An 11,748-nucleotide genomic window follows, 5' to 3' on the forward strand; every position below is an offset into this window, starting at 1 on the left:
TCCTAGGGAATTTGTTCAGATCTTGGCTTTTCAAATTGGTCAGTACATTTAAAAAAGAGGCGTAAATCTGGAACCCACCGTGCATTTTTGGGCCTTGCTACGTTTGGAAAGGGCGTGGTCGGTGGCGTGATCAAAAAATCGGCCATTTTTTTGATTCCGCTGGTTTCTTTTTTTCCGGTTGTTTTGTTAACGAATTTAACTCCAAAGAATTGCGTTCTGTTCAAAATTGTTCAGCCCACAGTCAAGAAAAATGTGTGAAAAGAAACGGCTGTGCATTTTGTGACTTTGTGTTCGCGGGCAAAGGGCCGTGTCGTTTTGCGTGCCCGTCAAAGTTGGCCACTGTGATTTTTTGCCATTTTTCCGGGCATTTCAGGGCTTCTATTTTAATTTTAAAAACTTCTCCTAACAGGGTAATTCGGCTTTGACTTCCAAATTGTCAAGTTACAAAAGTCAAAAAAAAAAAAAACTGGGTGGTGAAAATGAAGGGCCTTGGCTTTTTTGTTTGAACTGTACGTTGAAGGGCGTTGGTTGCGTGCGTTTTGCCGTCAAATTGGAGACCAACGTGTGATACCAATTTCCGGGCATTTTCAGGCTTTCTATTTTAATAAACTCCTTACAGAATTTGATTTTTCATATTGACTTCATGTTTCGATTTTCCACTTGCAAAATCTTACACACCATTGGTTTGATTCATTAAAGGTTTTTCATTTTAACTTGTGCCTCAAAAAAACTTGTTGTTGTCCGTGGGCATGGGCGCTTTGAATTTTCCACCTTCGCAAACTGAAAAGGTGTCCTCTATGAAAGCTCAAAGTTGCTTTTGCAAGTGTCTGAAAAATGTCGTGACACGTAAAAGGCGGTTTCTTTCTTTCAAGCTTTCTGGGATGAGAAGCCTTGGAAGTGGGGGTGACGTTTGAAACATTTCGCGTTCGGTGGGTCCCACGTTTTGTTACGAACGGCAAAAAGTGAACGCGGGCCGCGGGCCAACGCCCCGAGTTCGCGTTTGGAGTGCGAAGGTTCCCTCCAAACTTTTGCTGCTGCAGCCTTTAATTTTAAATGTTTATTTTAAAAGTCTATGTTGTAAAAAAGTTAAAAAATGAAACTTTCCTATTTGAAGAAGTCAAAACTGTTGTTTGGTTTGTTGTTTGGGGTTTTCCAAAACAAAAAAGTGATGGCAGTTAGATTGGTTAGAAACAGAAGCTATGGAATAAATTTTAAAAAAACCATGCCATTTTTTGTTTTTTAAACTCTTCAGTCTTTTCTTTTTTGCAAATCAAAACTAACAATAATTCGTATTTTAAATTGAACAAAAAAAAAAAAATAAAAACAAAAATATGGTTTGCAAATTCAATCCCTAATATTTAAATTTGTTATGTGCTAATTCGGTTGTTTGCTCTCTCACTTTAACCTCTTCAAAGGAAACCCCGAAAACCCTTGGGGGCCGGTAATAAAAGGCGTTTTACAGAATAAAAAACGCAACCGTAGAAATCTCGATGTTAACTTTTTGGTCAAGTTGGTTTATTGTCATCTTTTCATTAAATAAGTTTTATTCAAATTCTATAAAATTTTTCCATTGTGCGGTTACATACTTTGCCTGTGTTTTACGTACTTAATGGGTGGAAGAGTCAGGAAGTGAGTTAAACAGGGAGTTTGTTGGTTTTTTTTAAACGTTTTATTTTATACCTTTATATATATAATATTAATAATATATATAGTATATTATAATTATATATATATATACATACATAAGGTTCTGTGTGGAAGGTAGCTTACAGTGTGCTTCGTCATAGAGCCCAATGACTATTAGAGCAGCCCTTTAATGTCTTATGTTAATGGCTTCATAACCTGGACAATAAGCAAGATCAAGTACAGGTTCCAGTTTGTCAATTACTGTCTGTTACTAAACTGTCGTCAGCGACACGTATCAATACTGCATTATACCGAGTAACTAGCTAGCTAACGATATCTTGCTCCTTTAATAATGCTCAGTAACATTAGCAACTTCGAATGGCCCACACCTAGACTACACCTTTATACTGAAAGTGTGTGTATCCGACTGACTGCGCTACTTTACGATAGCTAAATAAAGCAGAAAACAGGTAAGCGGTTAGCTCCTGCAAGGCCTGCTAGCCGCAGTGCTGTGCTGGCATTAGCCTACCTTCAGCCTCTGTCGAGGACACAAACGTGAAATCTCCGTTGGTGGGAGAGAACTGCATGTTTGACTGTATAGTAGAACACCCCGCCTCAAGAACAGAGAACTGACATTTAACCGATCGGTCAGTAAGCGTTAGTAACGCTGTCACTGATCCCAGCTCAGCAGTAAAGTTCACTTATCGCATTTTGTTTTCGTTCCGTCTGTCACTGCTGCGATGCAAAGCAGGAAGTGCAGAGGAAGCTGGGAAATGAGACACGTCTTATGATGCATTCAGGTCATATCATAAAGCTGGGACATATGTTTAGCTCACTGGGAGATGTAACGTTATGTAGAAAATCAAACCTACAGCAGAAGTAGTAGTAGTAATTAGTAAAAACTGTTTATGATAACATGACACCATTGTTTGAATTTTGACAGTGAGCAATACCTTATAGGAACACAGAACAGTTTGTACCCACAGGCTATCACTCCGATGAACAGTTAAAACCAACAAGCGCTTCATTTCCCTCTCAGCCTGTGAGCCCCTCCACTGATGCTCTTTCACTACCACACATTATGTCATAAAGGTACCATCTCTTGTAGATAGTTCCTCTCTGTGAGCTCTAAAACATGATGGGAGCAGGATATAGGCGAAGACACTAACGAGGATCTATGAGCTGATATTCTTCACTGGGTCCACTCTTCATCTTCATCTGCAAAACCTGATCTATCCCCAACATAAATCATACAGCGCACTCACTGGACAAAAATATGACTTTCTAAAATCTATTCTGACGTTAATCCTCCCTTGTGACAGATGTCCTGCCAAATTGATCCATACTGTTTCTTTTGGTCTTGTCCATCTCAACTTTAGTCCAACACTTTTGACACACTGTCAGGGGGAATTGTTTTACCAAAACTTAAAGCAGACCATGTGGCCACACACTGCGTATAAGAGAATAATGTACTAACTAACTAATAAAGTACTGAAGTGTACATAGTTTATGAACAATTGCTTGAGCAATCATTCAAATATCAGCTTTTTCCTGTGCAGTGAAGTGCTTGCGAGCTGAGCTCCGGGCACCGGCGTGTCGCAAATGTACAAAGAGGCGAGGGCGGGGATGTGCTTGTGTGTGGCACATGTGTCAATGCATCTCTATCAGCTGATGATCAGGCAGCCAGTGTGGGGGATGATGGGATAATTGTTACTGTTGAAACTGAATAGTGCCAAAAAAAAGTAAACAAGAAACGGTTCATTTTGTGTTGCACGGCAACATGTTAACCGGGTGTACAGGTTAGGTTTTGGAGCGCACCCCTTCTTCTTCGGTTAATCCCGCCCTCTCAATTCATCTGGCCAATAGCAGCAACTCTGTTGCCAATAGCGGAAGCTCTGTGGCCAATAGCAGAAGCTCATACTCAGTAACTCATTTTGCCGCTAAAACTAAATTCACTCCAGCCTTCTGTTCGGACTGTGGATTAAAGTAACTGGAAAGGAGTAAGTTTTAATTCGGTATTCAGTGAATTTGACATACTATTATATATTATACTGCTTTATCGTATTGTCAGTGTGTGTTATTTACATAGACGTCGGTTGTAGCCGCCTTTAGCCAGCGTTAGCGCAGAAACTGCCCACTTTGTTCGGTTCAGTTAACGTTGTACTGTTAACGTTAGCTCGTTAGATCATATATGGCGTTCAGATTGTGTCTCAGCTAACTAACGTTGCTATCAATATTTGTAAGAGCAAGAAACTGCTCTCCATTCAAAAGAAACGACAGTGTCACCTCTTAACCCCTCGATACGATTTACTATGTACTATACTAGACCCTTATGTATACATTAGTTGTAATACGCAGTCTCTGCCATTAAGCAAAAACAAAGTAGTTACCGGTATTAGTAAAGCTGATCTTTGACGTGTGATATGTTGGTTATACAGTATGTATGAGACATTTGAGTTGCATACAAACCAAATATATTCACATATGCAAATGAAGATTTTGAAGCAAAGTTAATTTCAAGTGTTGTGTTCAAGGATTCAAGGTTATTCCATTGTCATTTACAATGCAGGTTTTTGGAATGAAATTTAGACATAGTTCTCTGTATGCTAATTTAAAAATACGATTGTTAAAAAAGGCCAAAACATTCAACATACGTAAGGATTGCAAAACAATGACTTCAAACTCGAGTTTCTACTCTGCTGGAAAGTTGCAACAACAAGAAGAAGTCATAGTGGAGACGAAGAAACGTTCCAAAGCGTGGCTTCATTGCACAAAGAAAGATGACAACAGAGCTGTTTGTAATGTCTATAAAATAATTATTTTAAAGGGGAAACACCAGCAATATGCTGAAACTTCTTCCCACTCAACATTGACTGTTATTGATACTTTATGCACTGAGCAGCACAGCCGTTACACAGAGGCTAAATATCCTTTCTTATAATAAAAGTAGTGCCTTAGCAGAGAAAACTGATCAGGAATTGATAAAGAATCTGACAAATAAGCAGAATGGATATTTGTTGTGTTACTATCAGTGTTTTTCTGACAGTTGAGACTGTAATGGTCTACACACAAGTGCCACAAGCAGCATGTCCCTTGCTGAGGGTCAATAAATATCCTGTTATTAATCATAATGCCATGCATTAGCAGGCATAGCAGATTTTGATTTACAAATATTCTCTTATTACATCCAATTTAAATGATAACAGACAGCCTGTTGCTACAGCTCTGTTTCTACATTGTGTTCAGACTCAACAGTTGTGTTGACACTGAAAACTGCAGGACTGTAATTGTGCAGTCCTTGAATTCGAATGTTATTGAAATGGCAATATCTAAATGGCAGATGCAGTAATTTGTTTGAAGGTAAAATGTGTGACAAACAGCATTATAATGAAGTACTGTAGTGCTGCAGAGATGTCCTAGCCTACTAATCTCATTCTCCAGATGTTTGGTACAGACATCAACAAATATTACATCTTCATGATTTTAATAGTTTCTTCAGTGAGATAAATAATGTTCATTTATCAGATTTTTGTGGTTATTTTGTCAGTTTTTGAGAAGGGGAGGTGGGATGCTGGAACCATATCTGTCAGTATTTTCCACTCACTGGATGTAGTCATATTTAACTTAAAGATTCAATTAATGAAAGTCCCTGCTACATCTTCTCTCTGATGGTCTTGGTTGTTAGTGTAGGGCATATAGAGGCATCGGTACTAAATTGAGACGGTTTCACAACCAGTTGAAAACTCCTTATAGTACGTTTAAGATATAATTACAGTTCTTAATGTTGGATCATGCAATTATTTCCTTCAATTTTGAAATGAGGCAGTAGTAAGCACACTCTGAGGAATGGTCTTCAGTTTACATGTTGTCGTCAGTGAGCTTTCAGGATGCCTTTCCTCACTGAAAGTGTGAGCAGTTGTTCTCATCAGTATTTTCTTGATTCATTTACAGTTTGAGTATCAGAGTGGCTCCAATCGGCAGCTGAAAATGGGAATCTCTGGACTGCTGCAGTTCATCAAAGATGCAGCAGAGCCCATCAATGTGAAGAAATACAAAGGCCAGACTGTGGCTGTGGACACTTACTGCTGGCTGCATAAAGGAGCATTTTCATGTGCTGAGAAGCTCGCTAAAGGAGAACCAACTGATCAGTGAGCATTTTTATCATGGTTAAAAACATGTTAATATTCACTTTGGGATTTTCTTGTAATGTCCAAGACTGATATTGGCATTTGAATTTGTCCAATCCTAGGTATGTGTGGTACTGCATGAAATTTGTGGACATGCTGTTGAACTTCAGAGTCAAACCAATTCTGGTGTTTGATGGACGCAATCTGCCTTCAAAACGAGAGGTGGAAAAGGCTCGCAGAGAGTGAGTATTTACCTTGAGTCTGTATGAGTGTTTGGATGACACATCTATGTCCTGGACTGCCTATTATCTATGACCTCACAAGTCCAAGAACACTTTTACACATTAGCACACTTAAAACATAAATGCCCAGTGCAAACTGTTTTACCTTAAAATGGCTTTCTTCCTCAGCAGGTTCTGTTCAAAACCCACTTTTTTAACACCCACCAAGGGTGGGGGAAAAAAATCGTATGCAATGTTTTGTTTTGTTATATTGTATCGATTCTCTATAACTATAGATATTTTTGTATTTAAACCCCAAACAACTAGATAGCATGTGTGTTGTAAATGTGAACTGAGGCCTATAATGTTTGATGTTACAGAGACTGATAAATAAAAATATAAACAAAAGTAGACTTTGTTTTCCTTAAAAAGTTTTGCTAAAATTAGATTTTATAAAAAGAAATCACAATTGATATCGTGTTGCTTACACTATAGCAGTATATCGAATTCTAACCCCAGTGTCATGATGCGTATCATATTGCCAGATTCTTGCCAATACACAGCCCTGCTACCCACCACCTTTCAGTACTGACCCCATATAAAACCCATGGTTCTGACCAGATGGCTAATTATCCACTCTGGTCTGACTGGGAGGGGAAAATTTTTAACCCATTATTTTTGTGATTGTTATTTAAGGCACATAACCAACTCCTCACACTGATGCCCTCATAAATGGTCATCGTTTTTCATTTCCTATCTCCTGTGTGCGCACATCTTACTGATGACGTTCGGTTACTGACCTATAAGACCAGCAAATATCTGAAACAAAAAGACCAACTTTAAATGGCCTTTAAAGGCAGAAATGGAATATACTATTCATAGGTATGTTTTCATTGCTGTATAAATTAGTGTAAATTTGTATTTGTAATTTGTATAGTATAAAAAATAAACACCAATTTTCCATCCTTCTCAATATGACAATATTCCACATATGATAATGGTCATGTAAACAATATGTTCTCTTTGGATATTCCTAATTCAGACTTGTGGGATATGCTAATATTATACAGTATACAGTGCATTCAGAATATGCGTCTCATTTGGGTGTTTTACTACGGTTTGTCTGTTTACGGTCAGCTCTGTGTTGTAAACAAACTAACAAGCCAACAGTTTATAAGGCTTGAGTAGAGACACGCACAGAAGAAAAGAAAAATATCACAACGATTACCCTTTCAAAGGTGGTTGAAAGAAGTTCGTGTCTGTGTTCGACCACCAGTGGAAAAAATCCTACTTTGATGCAAAATGGCTTCAGCAGCTTCAGCTATCCCACTTTTCCCACGGTAGCAATATGAGTGCAGTTTGAAAAGGAGAAAGAAGTAAGAGGGGGGAAGTTCCTCTGTAGGATGTACATATTCATTTTCATTAGACACTATTCCTACTACAACAGTTTAATAGGAATGTTGTCTTGTTCGGAATAAAGGCAAAAAACAGAATATTTTGTGCACGTAAACGTAGTCAATAACAGAAAATTATCAGCCAGAGTTTTTGAGAAGCACTGATGGATGGCCTGTGCCAAACACAATAATCTGGTGTTTTTCATACCTGCTAACAAACAGGCTCAGACAAAGCTTGGTTTATCTAATGGCTGCATTCCAAAACAGAAACAGTGCAACATTGTTTGTGTGTGACAGTGCAGAGAGGAATGTACAGACCTGCAGACAGGTGAAACCAAAAGTACTAAAAGACCAAAACATTATTGTTATTAACAGGGAAGCTGTATCTGTCTTTAGTGGTGTTACTACTTACTACAAAATAATCTTAGCTATTTCCTAACTCAGTTGTCTCTTAGGAAGGTTTTATATCATTGTCCAGAAACATAGTCTCCAGTTTTAATTCTCATTTTAAGATTTTACTAGATTTCGTTTGAACTGCAATTAGGAATTGTAAAGTGTTCCGTTATTGATTCTGCTTCATTTGTGCCTCTCAGGCGTAGAGAAACCAACCTTCTGAAAGGCAGACAGCTGTTACGTGAAGGCAAAGTGTCTGAGGCCAGAGACTGTTTTACCCGCTGTGTTAACATCACCCCAGCCATGGCTCATAACCTTATTAAGGTAAGGGCTTCCTATCTCCTGCCAGGAGGTAAAGTCAGTATTTATATAGCCCTAACTCTGCCCACTAAAAGCTGATGATTTGAGTCGTTAGTACATCTTATCATACATTTTCTTATTATAAATGCAGGTATCGCTCTCTGTTTTTCTTTGTTACTTTAATATATAACATCATTCATGATGAAGTTATGTTGGAAATGTTTTTGTCTTGCTTCTTGAAAACAGGCTGCAAGGGCAAAAGGAGTGGACTGTGTTGTGGCTCCATATGAAGCTGATGCTCAGTTAGCTTACCTAACTAAATCTGGTTTAGCCCAGGCTGTCATCACAGAAGACTCTGACCTGCTGGCGTTTGGCTGCAAAAAGGTACCATGCACTAGACCCAGTGGCTGAATACATATTTAAATACATAGAGGAAACCTGATGGTAGTATACAGTCCCTGACAAAAGTCTTGTCACTTATCCATTTTGTAGAAACAGCCAAGCTTATAACCTGAACTTTTAATTAATCCCATTGGTTTCTAGAAAAATGGCTGCAATATAAAGCTAAAACCCTCCCAAATTATGTTTAATATACTAAATAAATTTTGCTTCACTGAAGGAAAGAGTGATCAGTTTAATGAACACAGAAAGTCAGATGTTTGGGCAAGACAGAGAGAGTTTGGTGCGCCGCTGCTACACGAGAGTAATGCCTGAAACCTTGAAAACAAAATCAATTTACTCTAAGCTAGTTGTGCTGTCGCAGATCCATATTTAATATCGTTGTAATTACTTCCCATGAGCTTGAAGGAGCTGCAATCCATGCTGTCCAACAATGATTCATACAACTTATTGGATGAAGTCCTCAGGAATAGCAAAGCAAAGCAGTACTACAATGCCTCCCAGAGTTCATCAAGATTCTTTGGTTTCGTCTTCCATGCATTCCTCTTTCATTCACCCCAACCATTGCTCAATGATGTTCATGTCTGTCGTGACTTGGGCTGGCCAGTCCTTGGGAGCACCTTGATCTTCTTTCGCCTTGAAGGAACTTTTTGACTTTGTAAAGCGCATGCGCAAGTATTGCGAATGGCAGCCTTCCATCCCTCTGCCCTAAAATTTGACCCCTTTTCATGGTTGGGGAATTGTAAGAGGGAGCTAATACTTATAGATACAAATTAGATATTTTAGCTAGTATATTGGCCTCTGCCAGCCTGGGCAAAGTTCGTGGTCGCATACCCCGCCGATACGGATTAACCCGAGACCGATGATCTTTTCGCCCACCAAACTTAACTGTTTTCTGGGGTCGAATCTGCGGGATCCATGCGGGGCCTCCAATCTCCTGCAGATAATTTGCCGGCAGCCTCAGTGAGTAATTCAACCCCGAATGTTTCATCTGGAGAGAATCCATCCTTCTGAACCCACTATTTTCCTAGCGTCCATCTCTTTTAGCCAGAATGGGTGGGCCTTGGCAAATGCCAAACCCGTTGTTTTTAATTTCCTTTTGTTTAGTGGCTGGTTTTCTGGGCACAATGGATTCGCCATGGAGGCCATTTCGCAGACAGAATTCTACAAACTGTTCTGGTTGATCACGGGACTTGACGGTGACCAGGCCTGGTGGAGCCTTCTGCTGCAGTGGAAAAAGCTCGGCCCTTATATTTTGAGCCACAAACGTCCTCCGACAGGTTTTCTTTTCTTCTCTTGCGGTCTAGGCCGGAACCTGTGCTTTGTCAAAAAACCATCTCCAGTCTCTTCAAATCTTTTTCTATTCTTGGCACTTGACGCCTGAAACAGCATTAAGTTTGTCAGCCACCTGCAGCCAGTGGATCTGCGTGCTTTCAGCCTCTTTGATAATTCAACGCTTGGTCTCAGGGTGAATCTTAGGCATGTTGTCAGAGGTACACCCTGCAGTTTAGTGATTGGCCTGTGTGCTGGGGTTCTTTTATACACACCCACTAATTTGATTAATCAATTATTGATTCACAGGTGAGCCTGTAATCTAGGATCTACTCTATTATTTACTGCGAATACCGCATTCTCGGTGTGCACCGTTCATAATCTGACAGTCAACTGTGCATATTCAGTGGTACTTTTGTCTTTGGCATATAAAAACTGACCCTATGTTGGGCTTTACCAAGCTGCTGAACGTCCGTTTGAGAATGCCTTGTCTTCAGCAGTTTCGTTTGCAACCAAAACATTATTTCAAAGAGACTGTTGCGTGAAATCAGCCGATGTCTTTGTAAAAAAAATTAGATAAGAAATTGATTAGAATTATATTTGACGTGGCATTAAGGTGTCAACTATATATGTACCCAAGCGACAAGACTTTTGTCAGACTGTAGAGCGCGTACGGGCGGGTATATGGCCGTCAGTGTTATTGCAAACCAGGATACATTTTGCATGTGGCACTCTTGAAGGTACTAGTCCTACTCTGTGCCTCCTATTGGCCAACAGTATGACAAGAAGCTGGCTATCACCTAAGAAAGGGAAACAAGCAACACTTAAAGGGGCTGGCAGTAGTCTCAGGTGGTGTAGGGACATGGCTGGGATTCACTAGAGTAGACTTACAGCTTCCCATGCAATGTGCACTGCCTGAGAGGTCCTCTTATTTGACCTCATTATGGTCACCTCCACCATCTCTTCCATGTTTGCCATGTTCCACCATGCCTGCACTTTCAGTCTTCCATACACTCAGTATAGTGGTGTTGTATAAAAAATAAGAGTAAAAGAATATAGAATTTCTGGACTACACTGTAGGATCTTATATAAGTGTTAGGGTTAATTTGTAAATCGTTATAATTACTACACTTTTAGGTCTAGTCTTGCAGAAATACCGTCATATGGTTAGACATGACACCTTTAAAAGGCTGGCCACATGAACCAACATACTCAACAATAGAATCCTCTTTTCACAATCATCCATTATCCTCAAATGATAAACACAACACCTAAATAACCCATAGCACCTCCCTTCCCCTCTTAGAAGCGGCGATCATGAAAATTTCGCACATTCCATCCTCTCTTCTGTATTATCTGCCTCCTCCATTCAATCGCCTGCAAACCCTCAAGTTTCATCCAAAACCCGCACCCTACCAAATAATATCCACATTATCGACCAGTCTCTCAACACCCATATCATCCCCCTCTTTTTTTTTAAATCAAAAAGAACAAGTTTTATTATAAAATGAATCTGTCACCAACGTTACCCGAGCTAGCCACCACATATCCATATCAGCAATTTCATTACCGAGACACAACTGCACAAACCACTTCCTCCCCTACCTTCAACAAAAAGGAGTATTATAGAAAACACAACCCCAACATCTGCCAAAAAATAAACAGAATACAACACCCAAGTGTACTGAACACGGCTATCCCTTATGAAACATACTCGTAAAACTAGTATACAGTACCAAAATATTTTTGTATATTTTCGTGTATGTATTAATGATCGTTAAACCATGCTACCCCGCTTATTGTGATATATGGAATATATATCTCAAACAAAATGGTATAGTAACAGCAAAACAAATCACATTGAATCCATTAAAAAATTCTGATTGATCCCTACAATTGCACATCAGACAAGTGCACACAAACTTATAATCTATCCCTGACACGCATATATTGTTTCAGATAACACAAACCAAACGCTCTCTAATAAAATACACAATCTATGTAAAACTAGTAGAC

The 11,748-nt window shown here is 39.3% G+C and overlaps 1 protein-coding gene across 1 annotated transcript; it reads left to right on the forward strand.

Moving 5' to 3' along the window:
* The first annotated feature begins 3,571 nt into the window (after positions 1-3,571).
* On the forward strand, positions 3,572-10,536 carry LOC118329640 (exonuclease 1-like). The gene is made up of 6 exons (XM_035663870.1): positions 3,572-3,626; positions 5,578-5,774; positions 5,876-5,995; positions 7,962-8,085; positions 8,308-8,445; positions 10,510-10,536. Exons 2-6 carry the CDS (start codon positions 5,614-5,616, stop codon positions 10,534-10,536), a joined length of 570 nt encoding a protein of 189 aa, XP_035519763.1. The 5' UTR covers positions 3,572-3,626; positions 5,578-5,613.
* Positions 10,537-11,748: the final 1,212 nt, after the last annotated feature.

The sequence above is a fragment of the Morone saxatilis genome, unplaced genomic scaffold, assembly GCF_004916995.1.
Source record: "Morone saxatilis isolate NCDOM2014 unplaced genomic scaffold, NCSU_SB_2.0 Contig19, whole genome shotgun sequence".
Taxonomy (NCBI): domain Eukaryota; kingdom Metazoa; phylum Chordata; class Actinopteri; family Moronidae; genus Morone; species Morone saxatilis.

Excerpts from the sequence above, each read along its gene's own strand:
- LOC118329640 (XM_035663870.1), top strand. The coding sequence starts at position 5,614 with ATGGGAATCTCTGGACTGCTGCAGTTCATCAAAGATGCAGCAGAGCCC. Across the intron at positions 5,775-5,875 it reads AAAGGAGAACCAACTGATCA|GTATGTGTGGTACTGCATGA; the intron begins GTGAGCATTTTT and ends GTCCAATCCTAG. Across the intron at positions 8,446-10,509 it reads TGGCGTTTGGCTGCAAAAAG|TATGACAAGAAGCTGGCTAT; the intron begins GTACCATGCACT and ends ATTGGCCAACAG.